Source organism: Ursus americanus, chromosome 8 (genome assembly GCF_024610735.1).
Source record: "Ursus americanus isolate L20-20 chromosome 8, mUrsAme1.1.p, whole genome shotgun sequence".
Taxonomy (NCBI): domain Eukaryota; kingdom Metazoa; phylum Chordata; class Mammalia; order Carnivora; family Ursidae; genus Ursus; species Ursus americanus.
Window position 1 is genome coordinate 52,634,954 of NC_142134.1, and position 20,198 is coordinate 52,655,151.

Genomic DNA, 20,198 nt, shown 5'->3' on the forward strand with positions numbered 1-20,198 from the left:
TGTTGGCTTCAAGCAAACTGCTCTACTCAGTTGCATACTGACATTATAAAACAATCTGGTAACACATTGTAAGAGCTATAAAAATGTTGAGGCTCTCAACCCAGTTATCCTACTAGCAGTTTAATCCTTAATAAATAATTCACAAGAGGAAAAAAAAAAGCTGATGCTTCTCTAATGATGCTTCTCTGTATTATTACTTATAATAGTACAAAATGGGAATTAGCCCAAAGGTCCAGCTATAGGGGGTTGTAACTCAATAGGCTATTAAGCAGGCATTTAAAATTTCAAAAACAAAGACCACATAGATGCACAGAAATACATTTATCACATAATGTTAGGTAAGGTTGTCAAGAAATCAAACTAATACACATTTCTAATCGCTCAAAGTTGTGTATAGTGTAACCAACATTTACACCATAGTGATATAACAATTGCTTTACTTTAAAATGGTATTAATGGCATTACCAATGCAATGGTATTAATTCACCAAATAGAAAAGGACTATTATACATATTATTATTTATTTGTTGATTTTCTATTTCAGAACCATGCCCATTCCATTCTAGTACAACTCATTTTAAGTGAAAATCGAGTCTCTCAACAACTTATGGAAAGACTACTGAACTCAAGGTTAAGCACAAAGTGCTTTTCAAAAATATTATTTGGTTTTACAGCAGGTATTTTAGCTAGAATTCAGTGTTTTTTCTAGGTTAAGAAACAAAATTCAAAAATTTAAAAGTAATTGCTTATATTTATCTCACAAATCCATAATGCCATTAAATATTTGTAATGATACACTCAGTGTTAGGCTTTTTGGTAGAGATTAAAGGACTCGTGCCAGGTCATATTCAGTGGCAGTCAGAGTGAGAACAAGTCTCCACATTCCAGGATTACAAGAAGGAACTCCTCATCCTTTCCTACCTATGTTCATAGAGGATGAGCGAACGTTCCAAGTACGTGCACCATTTACTCATCGAGACAACTGAATTCACTATGTGGCATTATGCTCACTTCGGATTTTAAATCTATTTTGTGTTGTTGTGATGAGCACCGGGTAACGTATGGAATTGTTGAATCACTATATTGTGCACCTGAAACTAATATAACACTGTATGTTAACTAACTGGAATTTAAATAAAAACTTTAAAAAATCTATTTTGTGATATAAATAGCTATCATGCTACCAAACACTTGCTAGCATTATGCCTTTTCTCCATTTGGAATTAGTTTTCAAGCAAATGAAACTACTGAGGGATTTATTTAAATTGGAGATTGAATTTTGCTATACATTTTCATTGAGTTCCCATAGCAACAATTGAAATCAGACAATCTGCCTCTAAATGACTTATTGTCATTAGAATTAAATTTTACCTCTCTGTTGAAACTGAATAATGTCAAATAATAGCCTTGAGAGGAAAAAAAAAAAAAACCCTACCCAACTAATTGGCTATGAAAATAGCTTTAAAAACATTGAGCTGAATCAATAATATTGAAATAACTCTGTATGGTTATAGAAAGTAACTACACTTATCATGGTAAGCATTGCATAATGTATAGAACTGTCAAGTCACTATGTTGTACACCTGAAACTAAAATAATACTGCACACCAACTTTAATTTTTAAAAAAGAGCCAATTTAAATTTAATTTATGTCTAAGCCATTATGTCTAAGCAGCCACTGGGCCTCTACTATAAACAATGGGAGTGACCTAAATGCATACAAATGTTTTCATGTGAATAAAACTCCTTCCTAGGAAAGAGGTATTACTTAAATGATGAACTGATTATGAAGAAAAGAAACCCAATTTTATTTATAGTCATCTTACTCCCAAAACTATTTGAACCTGAGGTTTAAGGTTAAAATGAGAAATCTGCAAGGAAAAGATAAAGACAGAGCTGTGAAAAAATCTTCCTTGGGACTTAATTTAGAAGATGCCAGGTCTGGAGCGCCTCGGTAGCGCAGTGGTTAAGCGTCTGCCTTCGGCTCAGGGCGTGATCCTGCCGTTATAGGATCGAGCCCCACACTGGGCTCCTCCACTAAGAGCCTGCTTCTTCCTCTCCCACTCCCCCTGCTTGTGTTCCCTCTCTCGCTGGCTATCTCTGTCAAATAAATAAATAAAATCTTAAAAAAAAAAAAAAAAAGAAGATGCCAGGTCTGTACAGTATTACCTTGTCACACAAGCTCTATGACCGTTATAAACAAGAAACATTCCTGAGAAGTGATGATAGCACGGGGGGAATACGAATCATAAAGGTTGTACTTTAGAACGACTGCTTCTGTTCTCTCACATCAACCCCCGTTGTGCTGAATAGAGTAGATCTGTACAATGATGGTGACAATGATGAGGGTATCATTTATTGACTGGGTTTACCATGTGTCAATCACTATTTTGGTGCTACACTCCGATTAACTCATTTAATCCTCACATCGAGCTTATGAAGTAGGAAGAATTATTCTTCCCAATAGTTGTCAACATCTGTTCTTATAATTGTTCCAAAATCTCTATTTCTGTAGTGAAAGACTCCTAAAGTACATCAATCCCTTCACAGACAAACCAACTCAATGGAAGGATGGAGGAGAAGGTGTAAGTGTGAGTGAATGTTCACAGTCTTTCTTCTCTTAGGAGCTGTATGGCCCTAACTGCAAGATTGAAAGCAACAGTCCTCGATCTTTGCCCAGCCGCGAAGACCTGCCTGCCACAGTGTGACAAGACGGTCATTCCTTAAAAATCCAAATATCCTCCCTTCCCCAAATCCCTGCACTATGAAGACTGTGGGGCCTGGTCCTAACAATATGCCCTCAACACGCCCTTCCTTTCTTGCTGTCCTAGATCAGTCTGTATCCATTATCCTCCGGTGTCTGAATGAGAACCTCCTCTGTGATTTATTCTGAGCACACAATTTGCTACGATTCCCAGGAACATCTCTCTACCTAGCTAAAAACACTTCTTATGTATAATCAGATTTACCTTTAATAAAAAGCCTCCCTTTCATCCTATCATCTGTACTGCACCAATACCCCACAATCACTGTCACCCATTTCCATCCGTGAATATGTGGGCAGTTCTGAAATTCATTCAAGTGCTGCAAAGCAAAACATCGGGGAAATCCTGCTTTAAAAACAGCAGATCTGAAACTCTTGACTAGAACAGTCCTAGGCTACTGCTCTGCTTCTTAGCGACTGTCCTAACATCAGGCTTGACTCATAGATCCAAGAGAAATAGGACTTGGTGTTTTCCCCCTTATAACGCAATGACAATACTATGCACTAGACAGTGAACCTGAACCTCAGGGCGTGTGGCCGAGCCCTGGGAAAACAGCACCACGTAGACAAGCCTGCAACAAGAAGGAATGAGATGAAGAGCACATGCTTTTCTGCTTCTCAGAAAATACATACCATGGTATAATTGTGAGCCACTTTATGCAAATCTGTACAACCCTGGGCATCAGCAAAAGAACGGATTCCAAGACAGTTGGATGGGTGAAGCTGCTTCATTAAAAACTTACAGCAAGCTTCCACAACCTGCGAAAGCTGAAGGAGGCAAGCTGTAGACAGCAGGCACTCAATATTATCTTCTTTTAATTCAAGGCGGCCTTAATGATAAAAAGAAATTCCATTAACCATAGAACTATATTAACCTTAATTTATAAAACAATCAGTGTTAATGGTAATACTAAACAAGAGCTCCGTATACAAATCCTGGACCTAGATGGTTTCAGACAGTCCAAAGAGAAAAAGAAGTATTAACTATGAAAAAACCTTATTAGCTTTGTGACTTCTAGTAAAATAAAAAACAAATGGCTTCTTTCCAGAATTTTTAAATGATGCTTTAATTAAGTAGCATATCTATTAAATATAACACTCAAATTTGAAATCCAATAACTTAAAAACATTATATAATTTATCTAATTATATTAACATTTAAAAATACCAATAATAGGCTTAATTATGACAACCATTTTATTTATTGATTTTTTTATATTTTATTTATTTATTTGACTGAGAGAGAGCACAAGCAGAGGGAGCAGCAGAGGGACAGGGAGAAGCAGGCTCTCCACCAAGCAGGGAGCCCAATGTGGGGCTTGATCCCAGGACCCTGAGATCATGACCTGAGCCGAAGGCAGACACTTAATGACTGAGCCACCCAGGTGCCCCTATGACAACCATTTTAAAGATTCTAATATAAAGATTTTAACCTTTATAAAGGTATCACCAGCGGTGGTAATTACAATAGCAGCATTCACTGTTAGCTGTGGCAGGCTTTCCTAAAGCAGAAATCTGAAATCTAATAATGCAACATAATTTGAAGAGGTTTTAGATTTACATTTTCAGATTTATTACCTGTATATGCATACTGAATCAAGGACCATAGTGAGTTCGGTTCAACACCTTCCATTTTTATTTCTTCTTGTCTTGCTTCCCTGACATCATTAGTAAACATAGCAGCGAAATAATCAGAGACTGAGGAGAGCACCAATCTGAGGACATTTATCAGAAGGAAAAAAAAAAATCAGTGACCACATTAAAGTTGATGTTTGTTAATAAATGCTACTGCTTCTCTCTCCTTTTTTTTTTTTTTTTTTTAATTTGCTACCCACAGAAAGTGCGTGGTACCGGGAAATGCATTTTAAGTTTGACAAATTGCTTTATGCTCTAGTTCTTTCCTTGGAATAATAAATTACCATTACTGAAAATTTTCTGCTGAGGTAAATGATTTACCCATTCATTACTCAAATATCACTTTATAACATGCAGAAGAAAAGCTAAAGCCCACAGCATTAAACTGACTATATAAAAAAAAGGAAAAAAAATGTGAAGGTTGCTTTCTGTTCATCACTTTTGGAAATAACCTAAGTGTTTTTTGGTGGTTGTTGGTTTTTTGTTTTTTTTTTTTAGTTTAATTGTGGAATTAGTAGATATATGGGAGAAATTTGAGAATGGTTTTAGCAGGTTGTTTTTAACTTTTGGGATTTATTATTATTATTATTATTATTATTAACATTCACATTTTATTACCAAATGATACTATTTTTGTTTTAACACTACAAAACTATTTTTATAATAGTACATTATTATATATTGGGTTCATCTCTGACCAGAGTTTTGATAGCCAGATATGAACAAAAATAGGTTATGAATACATATTTTGAAATGTGCATTTTTTTATCTGATGTCTTGGAGATCTTTCCATGTCAGCACATTTATATAGATTCACTTTATTTATTTTTTATTTATTTAGAAATAGAGACCAATAATCACTGAAGTTCCCTCTGTGTTCCTCTCTACTCCCACTCTCCTTCCTCTCCAGGAGTGCACTGCCCAGTCCTAGGCTTGCCAGACTGCTCTCTAAAGTGCTGTGCCAATTTAGACCCCCACCAGCACTGTATGAGAGAGAACATTTTCCCACAACATTGTTAGATGTTAAAATTTTTGGCCATCTGCAAGGTGTTAAATGGCATCTCATTGTTGTTTTAATTTTCATTCCCCTGATTGCTCAGGAGACTGAAGATCTTTTCAAATGGTTATTGGTCATTCAGCCTTCTTCTGAGAATTACCCATTTATTCATTTACTCACTAAAGACATTTCCACCTTATAAGTAAGGACTGGGCACTGTTCTAGGTACTTGAGTTATCATCAGTATAAATAAGAGACAGAAGATCCCTTCTCTCAGGGAGTCCTACATTCTAGAGGGAAAGGGGATAAATAATAAACAGAAGTAAATTCTAGAGTACATTAAAGAATGGAAATCGCTAAGGGGGAAAAGTAGGATAAGGGCAAATGCGGAGTCGGAGGGTGTTTAAGTAAGTGGTCTGACTGGAAACTGGCGTTTGGGCAAAGACTTGAAGGAGGTGCATGAAGTAATCATATAGGTGTTTGGGAACAGCATTTGGGCAGAAGGAATAGCCACTGTAAAAACCCAAAGGCTGGAGCAGCATGCCTGGCACATACGAGGACCACGGGGGCTGAGTGGCTCAAGCGGAGTGAGCAAGGACAGAACGTCAGAAGGCAGTGGCCATCACATGGCTCACTGGGCCTTTATAATCAGTGACATGAGGAGTCACTGAACAGTTTGATCACAGCAGTGACTGGATCTGAGTTCTACTTTAAAGGACCACTCAGGCAGCTGTGCAGCAAACAGAATGTAGGGGGAAAGAGTGAAAGCAGGGAGACCAGCTGGCAGTTTCTGGCACTGAGTGAGGTGGTAAGAGTTTACACATATGTGGAAGGGAAGGTAATGAGCTCTGTTCTGGAAAAAAAGAATTTCAGATGTCTCTGTGACATGCAGATTGAGGTCTCTCTCTAGTAAACCGACGCTCACAACATGGACTTTTTGTCACAGTATCTAGTAGCATCTCAATAAATGTACGCCCGTCGAATTACTGGAAACTAAGACCAGGCCCATTTTTTTCTAATGATTTCACTTTCACTTTGGAAGGTTTAAGAAGACCTTGGGGAAAGAGTGTTAATTAGTTTTTAAAAGCATCAAAAAAAAAAAAAAAACCCTTGGGGTCATAACAGCGATTAACACGGAACAACTGAACATGGAATTATCAAAGGAAACATAATGAATTGTTCTTTATTAAACATCTGTCTTTTCTTATCTCAAAAAATAGTACTTCATTTGTGTTAAAGGTTTTCGTTCCCTAACACCACTGCTTTTCATATTTCTGGGAGGTCAGCAAATAGAAGTTGGGATAGATGTTGTAATTTTAAGACTCTTCCGTTTTTGCCATTTCATTCCACTAACTTTTTTGCTTCTAAATATTCACAGCTCTAATTTCTTTTGAGGTTACTTATTTAATAGGTAGAATTTAAGAGAAAAGCTGTTCATAGTAGCCGAAATCTATTCCAAACAATACTGACTGATTTGAGGCTAGTTGTGTTTTGTTTTTGTGTTTCTGCAAAGGGAAAGTGACCCTTTTGGGGTCATTTATTGTGTAATAATTTCACATGCACAGTTTTCTTTGTAGAAATCCCATGAAAAATACCCCTTCCCAAAAGCATATGGAATACTTAGTTGGAACAAATTATCTCAACATGCATAACTAAATTAGTAAGGAAATATTTCTCACATATAGAGATTTAGAACACAATTACCTATGAGCTGGAATTCTGCGATCACCAGCAACTAGAATTACATCACATAACTGTTTATGCCTCAAATAGTTTTCCATCTTTTTAAATGTTTGCTCAGCATGATTAAGGGCTTGGAAAAATTCATCTGATGAACATGGCTCCATAGTATGGCAGGATGATAATGTCTGACTACTGTTGGAAGTCCTGAAAAAAAAAAAACAAAAACAGGACATACCTTTTGAAATATGACTATCACATTGAAAAGATCATTTCTATCAAGTCCTTTAAAAACCTGAAATGTAATAGAAGTCATCAATGCTACCAGTCAATAGTAACGTGCAGTCATTCATCATTTTTGTGTCTTTTAAATTCAATAATGGCTCAAATCATACATGTGTCCTGTAAATATTGTGAGTGAATTTGACATCTGGTAGTCAATAACTATACATATTCTTTGTGGTGTCTGTTTTTGAGATCTTTTTGTCAGTCAACATAATTCCTCTGTTGTAAAAGAGCCAAGCTATATTCATAATGATAGCATATCTCCTAACATTATATTTAAGGGTATAAGAGATCAATCTTTGAAAGCAGGAAGGCAATGAAACTATTTTAGAGATATAAATCCAAGCCATCCTTTACTTAAAGATGGGTTATAGTCCACAGTTCATTTACAGGATAACTGTTTAGAATAGTAAACACAGTTGACCTTTGACGAACACGGCCTTGAATTGTGGGGTTCACTTATATGCAGAATTTTTACAATAAACATAGTGCAATAATAAAAATGAGATTTTTTCTTCCTCATATTAGTTTTTATAACATTTTCTTTATTCTAGCTTACTTTATTATAAGAATATAGTATATAATACATATAACATACAAAATGTGTTGACAATTCAGGTTATTTGTAAGGTTTCCAGTAAACAGCAGGCTATTACTAGTTAAGTTTGGGGGAGTCAGAAGTTATAGGTGGATTTTTGACGTGTGTGGGGACTAGTATCCCTAATTCCTGCATTGTTCAGTGTTAACTGTACACTATCATAAAAACAATGTTATAAATAATTCATTTGACTCTCTAGTCAGTCTTCAAAAGCCCAGATAACCTATAACTTATATTACAGGTAAAAGAAATTTGATGGTCTAACCCAGGTATCTAGAAATTATTTGAAAATTTCCAAATTAGAATTTGAAAAGTATGAGTTCTCTGTTTTCTTGTGATTTACTGATGGAAACGGTGAAAAAGTGAAATGGTTACTACTAGGAACTAAGTCCTAAGTCCATCCCTCCCAGCACCCCCAAGATCACCTGAATTATGTAATCAATATCCCATTGGCTATGCCATTAACTACCGACAATGCCGTAACTTGGTTCTCATTTCTTGTCAGATTTACTTTTAGAGATATTATGATTCTGACGAAGGCTTTGTTGATTCGATCCTCACTGTATCTTAAGAGAGTATTCTTAACATAAACATCCAATAACCTTCTCAAAAAAGAAAAAGTCACTGGATCTTTTAGAGTCAAGAGAACTGAAGCCAAGGACATTAGGTGCCTTGCCAGGAGTCCTACAGTTTGTTCATGACAGAGACAGGCCTGTCAGAGAGACTACTGTGTGTTCACTTTTAAAACCCTTTCTCTTTTTCTTCGGAGAATATAGCTAGGCTGCATTTCCCACACTCTCTCAAAAACAGGTGTGGTCTTATAATGGGAATGAACTACGTCACCTCCAGGCTGACGTGGCTAAGAGCAGGTGTTCTTTTCTCACGCTTTCTTTCTCTTTACAGGAGCTGAATGGAGAGGACTGAGGGCTTAGAGGAAGGAACAGGTAAAATACACACATGGAAGATCAATCGGGTAAGAATATTCACATCAGCTACACTCAAGAATTCTCACACTGTATTGAGATTTATCAGTTTTAGAAGGTAACTGGGGCGCCTGGGTGGCACAGCGGTTAAGCGTCTGCCTTCGGCTCAGGGCGTGATCCCGGCGTTCTGGGATCGAGCCCCACATCAGGCTCCTCCGCTATGAGCCTGCTTCCTCTCCCACTCCCCCTGCTTGTGTTCCCTCTCTCGCTGGCTGTCTCTCTCTCTGTCAAATAAATAAATAAAATCTTTAAAAAAAAAAAAAAAAAAAAAAAGAAGGTAACAGTATCTCTACCTAAATTCTCCCAGCCCAATGCATTCTTAACGCATACAAATATGGGCCCTAAAAAATGTTCTTGGAGGATAATTGTCAATAATAATAATAATAATAATAATAATAATAATAGAAGCAAAATATATATTATCTAGAATGCATGTGTCATACACTATGAATATTATTGATGTAATGACTTGGAAAACCCAGGATAATATACTCAAATTTATGTTTAAGATAATTATCATAAAAATACATTGAGTGTTGCTTATACAAATGAATAAGAATTAAAAATTATTTTAAAGGGTCGCCTAGGTGGCTCAGTCGTTAAGCGTCTTCCTTTGGCTCAGGTCATGATCCCAGGGTCCTGGGATCGAGCCCTACATCAGGCTCCCTGCTCAGCGGGGAGCCTGCTTCTCCCTCTCCCACTCCCCCTGCTTGTATTTCCTCTCTCACTGTGTCTCTGTCAAATACATAAAATCTTAAAAAAAAATTTATTTTAAAATCTAGGAGAAAACAACATGTGCAATAACGTATGATGGTAACTTTGGTGAATAACTTGAAGATTTAAAACATTTTTCAATAAAATGAAGTTTTGTCAAAATACTGACAAATGATTATAAGGTTTTACTGATCTAAGAATGAAAGAAAATTAGAACATTTAATTTTCATAAACCACAAGTTCTTTCAAGAACAAGATTAAGAAATCAAGTACTTCTTTCTTAGGGTTCCTAGATGTTGTACCACATTTTTTTTTAAGATTTTATTTATTTGAAAGAGAGCGAGAGAAAGAGAGAGAACACTAGTAGGGGGGAGAGGGAGAAGCAGGCTCCCTGCTCACCTGATGCGGGGCTCGATCCCAGGGCCCCAGGATCATGACCTGAGCCAAAGTCAGACGCTTAACCGGCTGAGCCATCCAGGTGCCCCTGTATCACATTTCTTACATTAAATTCTTAGTAATGGCAAGACAAAGAGTTCATTGAATGCTTTTGAGTGATGAACTGCCATCATCCAAACATAAATGCTAACCGATGTTAACTTCTGAAAGAACAACAGAAATTTGTAATAGGATTATAAGCTAGTTTTGATGTTGGTATATAAGCCCAATTAATAAAGAGGCCATCTCTTTTCCTGTCAAGAACTTTCAGGGTGTTTGGTTCTTTAACCTCTGGAATGAATAAGAATAACCTGGGGCGTCTTTCAGCTTCTGCGTTCAGAGCCTCATTCCCTCGGACTGATTCGCTAGGTCTGAGGTGGGACCTGAACGTCACATTTTCTGAAAGCCCTACAGGTGATCTGAACACATGTCCCAGGCTGAAGCACGGTGGTGTGCACTTCAGGGAGCATCAGATACATTGCACAAATCGGCATGTGATGAATTTACAGGTTCAAAACATTGCTTTACACAATAGATACTTTACTTCAAACAGGTGTCAACTGAATTTCTTTGATTAAAATATTTTAAATGAACTAGCTGAACTTAATGGAATATTTGTTATTTTTAAAATGAGCATAAAGGGGTGCCTGGGTGGCTCAGTTGTTAAGCATCTGCCTCCGGCTCAGGTCATGATCCCAGCGTTCCGGGATCAAGCCCCGTGTCGGGCTCCCTGCTCAGCGGGAAGCCTCCTTCTCCCTCTCCCACTCCCCCTGCTTGTGTTCCCTCTCTTGCTGTCTCTCTCTCTGTCAAATAAATAAATAAAATCTTTAAAATAAAAAATAAAAAAATAAAATGAGCATAAAGGTAGAACATTAAAATCATTTATACGTATGCATATTAACAAACAATAACTTAGGTTTCTAAAATAACATTTCGAACTTTGTTATTTGCTTTCAAGGCTTCCACTGCCATCACATGTTAAATAAACATGTTATTTCAAAGCAACAATTAATTTACTGAGATTTCTAGGTGTAGAAATCACTTTCATCCATTGCTACAAATGAAGGACCATAAGGAATGCACACTTCTGATTTGTTTCCTGTGGAAAAGTGAAGCTACCCATTCACAAAGGAAGCATGAAAGAGGAAGAAACAGAGTATTCCAAAGACTTAAAGGGCTGCACAGCTTTCTAGCGTTTCTTGTTTTGGTTTTAAGAAATTTGTGGGTTTACATATAAATTTTAATAATACAAGAATTTACTAAAAAACAATGACTGCATCTCCATACAGTTATAGGATCTTGGCTATTAGAAAAATTATACATAGAATTTTTACATCTAGGAGGAACCTATGCATTTAATTCAATTCCCTTATTTTGTGATGAGAAAATCTGAGGCCCCAAATGGATAAGGTAATCAACCAAAGTCACATAGGCAGCCAGTTACAAGGACAGGATCAGCAAGAATTCAGTGTTGGCCAAACCACTCCCAGAGAAATGGGAATTCTTGCCTACCTTTACCCTTAGGACGTCAGTGAGCTCAAGGACTAAGGGTATGAAAGGAAAATGATGGTACAGTACGAATGAGGGTAATTTCACAGAAAGAAAAGATAATAAAGAATTTCAGACAAATGTCTACTGCTGTGTGGCTGCCCCTTCGCTGGGTATGAGAGAGCAAGAATCTTCTAGGTTTCCATGGAACGGAGATCACCTCTCTATCCCTGGCTAATCTGCTTTTAATATTATGGTTCCATGTAATTTACAATGCTAATATTTCTTTATTATTTCTTTTCTGATTATGTACTTTGGTGTGGAGAGTTGAATTGGAGAGGTATGGTGTAGTGATCAAGAATATCTTAGGAAAATTCTAGAGCTGTGCTGTCCAATACAATAGCCACTAGCCACATGGTGCTATTTTAATTTAACTACAATTAAATTAAAAATTCAGTTCTTTAGTTAGACTAGTCATATTTCAAATAGTCAATAACTTCAGGGGGATAATGGCTGCCAAAACGAATGCTGCAGGTATAGGACATTTCTGTCAATGCAGAAAGTTCTATTAACTTTTTCAATAGCAAAACAGGAATAAGTAACACATAGTACTTTCTTTAAAGGATCCCTCATGGAGGGGATCATTAAATGAAACGATGACTGCATAGCCCTAGCACAGAATAAGTACACAATCAAGGTAAAGCTACTGTTCATAGAACCTATGTTTTAAATGGCAAATGGAAAGGCCTGTCTCTTGTCTTTACAATGTTGTTTGGCTGGTTGGTTATCCTTTAAAAAAATGATCCCTAGCTTTATCAGTTTTATAACGAAATCTCATACTTCCTAATTAAAATGGTCTTTAGTAAGCCCGGCAGACATCGAAACGCACAATATAAACATTTGGGAACAGGCCATTTATGGAGCATCTAATATATATTTCTCGGAGATTCTACTCGATCTTTTACATGATAACAGAGGAAATACATCTAACATCCCTGCTTCATTTTATTTATATGATGCTACTAGGATGGTAAATCATTAAAACCTTTCAAAATAGATGTTCACTGTAGAGAACTATGCATTGCTGAATATTTCCAGGCTACGGAGAAACATTTGCTCTTTAGCCTATTGTCGCTTGGCAGTAGGCAATGAACTTGTAAGTCAGAAAAATGCCTAAACATAGAAAAGTATGCAGTATTGCACCAGTTGTTAGAAACTGGGGGGATGCAAAGAGAGAGAGGATTCTTTAGTGAAGGAATCTGAAGAGTCAAGTTTCATGAACTGGAAAAAGAAAAATTAAATAGCAACACTGCCTAGCCCTTGCAATTCCTCAGATTTCACACGTGTGCACGCTTGCATATGTACGTACAAAATACATTCCAGGACCAATAGCACCTTTTAGTAAAAACTACTTAGACTTCTTCACTTTTGTCATCAGAATTTGCATTAGGCTTTCTTCATGGAGTGATTTTTCAAAATAAGTGTTAAAAATCACTTTATAAGAATTACACTGTATGTAGATTTGAGGAGAAAACAAAGCTGCATTGGAACTCTAACCGGTCTGTTTGGCTGGCTCCCTCGGTGAGTGATTTACTCCCAGCTATCTGCCTCATGGCTTCTGGCATTCAGAATTCATGCTTTTGCAAAAGTGCAAATTACTGTATCATGAATCTTTTGGCATCCTCTGCAAATATTCAAAACCACAAATGTAAAATAAGAATGTAAATTGTTTAGTATAGGCTAGCAGTCTCTAAATCTTTCTTATGCATATCCTTTCCAGTATCCTTTTAAGCATGTGCCCCAATACATGGATATTTACTAATTTATAAAAGATATACAGACACCATTGTACAATTATCATTTATATTCTAAAACATAGAAAAAATAGGGCTTTAAAGGATAAGATAAAGGAATATAGTCAATAATATTGTAACAACTTTGGATGGTAACAGATGGTAGCTAGATTTATCGTGGTGATCACTTCATAATGTATATCAATAATCACTCTTGTATACCTGAGACTAATACTGCATGCCAACTACATTTCAATAAAAAAGCATATGACAAAATGTACACAGCAGCTCTATTTTTACCATCTCTCCAGTGATCTCCAGGTGATCATTTTGTACATCCCCAACTGGAGCGTAATTGCTATTGGAATACAGAGAAGGGGAAGATCAATATGAACCGGTGTTTGGAAAGGCAACAAGTAGCAGATGAGATCCGAAATGCATCTTGGAATTAAGTGGATGAGGAAGAAGAGATTCGGGCATCTCCTTTAAGGGGAGGACAAGGCAGGTATATAAGGAGAAATGACAACAGGGAAGGAAAAAGAATACCTTCACCTCTTCCCTTCTCAAGGTAAGCATTTTTGATTTTGAAATTTAAAGGCGTTTTCCCTGGTACCACGGTCAGAATACCTATAGTAAAGAGAATTAAATGTTTATAAGAATCAAATTTTCTTAAATAACCACCAGTATGAAGCAGAAGGGCCAGCAGACACTTTCATACAATGCTGCTGAGAATTAATATAATAGTAATGTTCCTGAAATGACTTTGGGAATACAAATCAAACACCATAAAAAGTGCACAACCTTGGGACTTTATCCAAAGGAGACAATAATTTGTTTGTATATAGAGGGTTTATCGCAGGTTGTTTCCAACAGGAAAATACTGGAAACCATCTAAATTCCAAAAAGAAACAGAACATTGGTTAAACAAAAGGTGTATCTGCCCACGGGAGGACGATGCAGCCATTTAAAAAGAACAGTTAATGACATGGAAACCTGTCTTAATGGACATTGTCTTTGCCTATCCAGGATTCTTTCTTGCGGCAATAGACCCATTTCTACTTTTGGGAAACCACACATTCCCCACCTCAGTCCACATGGTGTGGGCAAAGATGAATCCTCCCCCAGGCAAAAATGAATAAGGGCCTGGGACCTGGCTAGTAAAAGTTATCGTATCTCCTGATAATTACAATTGGTTTGAGTGAACCCATGATTCAAACGAGGCCAATGAGAGTCAATTTCAAGATGTTGGTTGGCACTCTTGGGAGAGTCACTCTCTTTCCATTGAGGTTGCTAAGCTCATAAAGAGTAAATCTACAGCTGCTAGTGGCTTTTGCTACCACACTGAGAATCTGCCCGAGAAAATGCCATCACAAAGGAAAACAGAATCTAGACAGGGAGAATAATCGATTTCTGGGGTTATTTGAGTATCTGGATTCAGCCATGAATAAAACTAAGTTCTATCCTTGGATGTTTTATTTACTTATACAAACCAAAAATTTCTAGTTTTTGCTTGTCAGTTTGAGTTGGGCTTCTGTCTTTTGTGACATAATGAGTCCTAATTTTAATACTTATATTAGGGCAAAAAAGTGGTTTACAAAATAGTTATCTACGGGAAGGTTCAGATTTTCACTCTAAAAATACATATTTTTATTATACATGTATAGAAAATACCCTGGAAGGACATTTTCCCAAATTGTTAATGGTTGTTATTTTGGGGTGGCAAGGTAATTAGTGATTTTTATTTTTCTATTTTTACTTATATTTTCCAATGTTTCTATGGTAAAAATATTACATAATGTGGAAAAAAACTAATTAAAAAATTTGATCTGAAGAATTCTGTCCAGCTGTCTTCACCTCTTGCACCTGTTGATAATAACTCCTAAATCATTCTTTCCTTCCACCACCATAATGAGTTTCGCTGGACACATGGCTGCCCAAATAAAGATTATAGTTCTGAGCCTCCTTTGCAACTAGTTGTGGTCATACGACTAGCTTTTCCACTCAGAATGTGAGCAGAACTGATACATGCAACCTGTGTTATTGGCTTAATGTTCTCCCTTTTCTTTTGCTGGTCCCTCCCACGGGCTAGAATGCAGAGGGGGAGTTGAGTAAGCTAGCTTTGAACATAAAAAAAGGATAATACCCTACAGGCTGGAGAAACAGTATGGAAGAAATCTGGGTCGCTCAGTGAACTTGTGAAGCAGAGCTACCTGCCCATCTGTTAGGAGACAGAGAAATAAACTTCTATTTTATTTGAGCCACTGTATTTCTGTATCTCTTATTATATCATCTTAGCCTATTGCCTACTCCCTAAAGTTAAATGACCAAATTGTATGGCTGTGTGCACATGGGTGTATATATGGGGTGTGTGTGTGTGATTGTTTTCATGCCTAATATATCTAGTATTAAAAAATATAAAGCCTATCTAGTTCCAAATGGATAAAAATGAAATATAAGCAGTAAGTGGCATAAAGACAGGTTAGAATCTTCTGCCTTTAAAATCTGGAGTTCTAGAGGCCAGTTATGCAAGTGAAGTGCCTATCCTTTGTTCTAGGCTGATTCTTCAGCTTTCCCAGCAGTTCTGAGAACTAACAGGATTCCAATAAATTCCTATTCTGTTTAAATCAGTCCGTCAATTTCACTTGCTTAAAACTAAGAAGGCAGAATGATGCAGCAGACAGAGATGCTTTAGAAGGTTCAAGAACTCCTTGAACTGTATATGAAATACACAACACTCACACGTGCACATACATACATGCACACACGGGCACGCACATGCACAGAGTGTCTCGTGGGAAGAGGTTCCATAGTTTATGTCAAAGGAATTCGTGCCACGACTTGGGCATGTATGTGTAAGGGAAGAAATGCAATACATCCTTCCCAGATACAAGTACGTTATAGTTGAACTTCTTTGCCATCTCTGGAAACAGAATTCGTGGAAATGTTGAGGACTTAATTTCAAACTGTACCAGAATTACTACACTGGTTCCGACAAGGAGGTGTAGAGACAACATAAAGAGGGTCAAGAAAAAGGAGGCAGCACTTGAGAAAAGGTGAAGATGACTCCCTGTTAGGAGAGGAGGAGGACCTCAGTGCCTTCAAGGGGAGTCAAAGAACAGCGCATATAACCGCAGCTGAAACACACAGGAACACCCACCAATTCACGCGGGTCAGAAAGATGACTGTGGGTAAAGAGTTGTGGCCCTGTTAGGAGACTACACCTGTAAGCCAGCCAGGCTTGGCATTTTCAAGAATCAGGCTAAGAAAATTAGCTGACGAGAGAAGGTGAAAGTGGTTAGAATGGATCATTAGCTATTATGTTAATCCAAGTTGAACTTGGAGATGAAAGAGTCACAGACAGCTGAAACAGTCACACACAGACGGGTGTGCGAGCATGAAATCCACATATTCATTGTTTGGGCTCAAAATCCGGCTACCTCCAAGTGATCAAGGTCAATATCAACAGTGATAATTCCGGTTGATGGTACGGATCCTTGATATGATGTGATGAAAATGCACTTTACCTTCGTGGTCTTCCTCACCAAAATTCATAACCCCAGTCTAATCACAAGAAAAACATCAGATAAATCTCAGTTGAGTAAGACCTTCTGCAAAACATTTGACCTTACTCCCCGAATTGCCAAGGTCATCAGAAACAAGGAAAGTCTGAGAAACTGTCACAGCCCAGAGGAGCCTAAGGAGACATGATAATTAAATGTAACGTGGTATTCTGGATGGGATCCTACAACAGAAAAAGGACATTAGGTAGAAATTCAGAAAATCTGAATAAAGTATGGATTTTAGTTAACTATTAATAAACCAATATTGGTACATTAGTATTAACACATGTGCCATACTAACATATTAAAAATAAGAAAAACTGGGTGTGGGGTTTAAAGGAATTCACTATACTAGTCTTCAATTTTCCTATAAATCTAAAACATTGTAAAAATATAAAGTTTATTTTTTTAAATGCAGTTTTATTTCACTTACTAACCTTGAGCAAGCTACTTAGCCTTCCTGTTCCTCATTGGCTCATCCACAAAAGTAGAATGAGAACAGTGGCTATCTCAGAAATTTGTTGTGAAGACTAAATGGAATTCATACTAAAATGCTTAAAACAGTGCTCCAAGAATACTAAGCACCCAGCTTATTATTTTTGAATATTTGTTATTATTTTTGAATATTTGTAAAGTACAGTGGTATTTTACACATATTGACTAAAAATGTGACATACGAATCTGACAAGTAAAATATTAAACTCTAACTTTATGAACAAAGCTTGAAATAATGAAATTTCCCTCAATATGTTAAAAATCACATAATTTCAAAGCTGGCAAGTCAAGTGAAGTGTAAACTGTGTAGTATTTATGGTCACATGGCGGGTCACAACGGAAACTCTGCTGGCCTTTGTAAGAATTCATCCTGAATTTAGGTCTTAGGAACCTACTGCACACTGGCAACTCTCACTTAGGGTCTAAAAGTCCTCACGGTGTAAAAAAATAAGGGTTGTATTTCAATATCAAGGTAATGGCTTAGATGAATCCCATGAAGAAAACGTTGGCTAGGCTAGAGACATAGGATCAAAGTTAAAATATGAAAACTTTTAAAGATTTTATTTATTTAGAGAGAGCATGAGCAGGGAGAGAAAAGGAGAGAAAGAATCCCAAGCAGACTTCATGCTCAGCGTAGAACCCGATGTGGGGCTCGATCTCCACCCCTGAGATCACGACCTGAGCCAAAACAAGAGTTGGAAGTTCAACAGACTGAGCCACCCAAGTGCCCCCAAAAGATGAAAAATTTAAGTCACTTAGATGTGTGGCAGGAGAAATTAGCAGAAGTCTAAGGGCTGAGGCTGGCGTGTCTCCTAGTTAGAATGCAACTAATCAAACATATAAGCAATATATGATGCCTTTAACTTCTATTTGAAATCATGCAGACCCACTGTGGGTGCTAGGATTTTGTGTAGGGAAAGCCACTCAGCTGTTTCCCCTTTTTTCTAAGAATTCAAAATTTCAGTGTAAGTTCTGAGATCTACCTATGTAATTATTATGAATGCTTAAATAAGAAATTCTCCGTTTATCATGTGTATTTCCCTGTTATATCTTTAATATTTTAAGATATCAATCTATAACATACTCAAATGTTTACTATGTTTTCTTTTTTGTAAATATTATGCAAGAGAAAGACTTGTTCCCAAGTTATATACAAAAATTTGATGAATGTCAATGTAGCTTCTTTTGACATTAACAGTGACAGTTTTTGATTTGTTTACAGTAGAAGGGCCAGCACCTAAAGAGACTGCTCACTTAATCAAAAAGCTAGGGACAAATAAATGTATCCTTATGACAAAGATCAAAGACTCAGAGCTGAAGGATGGAAGGAAGATGTGAGAATCAGATATATTTAACCTAGAAAAAAACAGGAGTAGTAGTGTACACACAAATGACATTTCTAAAGCTAGAATGGTTGTTTTCTGCAGTAAGATGTTAGGATAGAAATTTCAAACCTCTGCGAATATTAAGTTGCCTCGACACATTTTCCCTCTTATATCTAAAAATCAGAGACCTTTTAAAAGGACATTTTATTTTTGAAATAATATTTTAGGAATAGTTTGGTCACTGCAGATGTAAACTATTTACTCCCATCTTATTATTTACTTTCTCAAGCTTCTTGATTAGCATTTTTAAAACAACTACATTTAGATTTTTTTTTAATATCATTGTCTTACTTTTTTATCTCCTATAAGTAAAAATGTCAATTTTATGTTCTTGAAGTACACATATAGCAATCGCTCTCTTAAAAAAAAAAGGCAGACTTTTTTCTTTCATAATGAATATCCCAATAAGATGATATTTTGATATGGATACTAAAGAATACATGAACTTGATATCAATAATCATTACCTCTGCATATTACCTTTGTTGTAAGGAAATAAATTATAGCAAACAATGTGTGTATAACCTTTCCAACTTTATACATTATATATAAATTTCATACTCACATATGTATAATCTCTCCAGGTAGTAAATACCTGTTAAGATTTTTATAACTTATGGTGATACATGAATGTTTTTTTTCTGATTTTGTTACAATAGTCTTGATACATTGCATTGATTTGCAAATGGGAAGATGATTACTTTTTGGTTTTCTATAAAAATGATAAGCCCTGAACCTTTTACTGTATACATTATTATTCCCTTTATGGCAACAAGTCTCCAAAGAAAATACAAAGCAATGAAACCATACTAACTCAACTGACCTCCATATTAAAATCATTTGTGATTCTTATTCACTTAATGCCAAGTTACAAACTAATTAAGAAAATTTTAAATTAAATACACTAGTTACCTATGTAAAGATATGCCCCTCTCTCCGTTATACAAATGGTTATAGATGACTGGTCTATATTTATTATTATTCCAACACCACAGTTCAGAATTCCATGTTCTGAAGGTTAGAAAAGGAGAAGGCAATAAATATCCCCAAGCAAGAGATACTTGAATCTATGAACTCATTTTATCTCCATCTCTTATGATACCTATAATTAAGAACCAACATACAAATTACAAGTGTTATCAAAACCTGCAGAGAAATGTTTTTTTTAAAAAGAATCCAGTAATCAAATTAAACAAACAATAGCCTTTAAATATTGAGAAATATTTTTGCATGAAGATGAACCAGAAAGATGATTTTCATGCTGTGACTTGTTACGTAATATGCTAGAGTAGTTTAAACTGATTGATAAGAAAATTCATTTCAAAGATAAAGCCAGGTTCCAAGGGGGAAGATGGATAAAGTCACGGAAAAATCAACCAATTTTTTC

The 20,198-nt window shown here is 36.4% G+C and overlaps 1 protein-coding gene across 7 annotated transcripts in view; it reads right to left on the reverse strand.

The window, feature by feature from the left end:
• Positions 1-20,198, reverse strand: part of KLHL5 (kelch like family member 5) — an 89,960-nt gene that overhangs the window by 47,710 nt on the left and 22,052 nt on the right. For 4 of the 7 annotated variants that reach the window (XR_006783129.2, XM_045816350.2, XM_087864207.1 and 1 more), the window contains exons 2-5: positions 19,724-19,822; positions 7,101-7,283; positions 4,343-4,479; positions 3,398-3,594 (exon numbers count right to left, since the gene is read on the reverse strand). Coding sequence is in view for 6 of the 7 variants with exons in the window: in XM_087864207.1 (XP_087720333.1) it covers positions 3,398-3,594; positions 4,343-4,479; positions 7,101-7,283; positions 19,724-19,822 (616 nt within the window). In the remaining variant the exon portion in view is untranslated. The remainder of the gene's footprint in view (positions 1-3,397; positions 3,595-4,342; positions 4,480-7,100; positions 7,284-19,723; positions 19,823-20,198) is intronic. The other 3 variants (XM_045816348.2, XM_045816347.2, XM_045816346.2) reach the window with 1 other exon arrangement.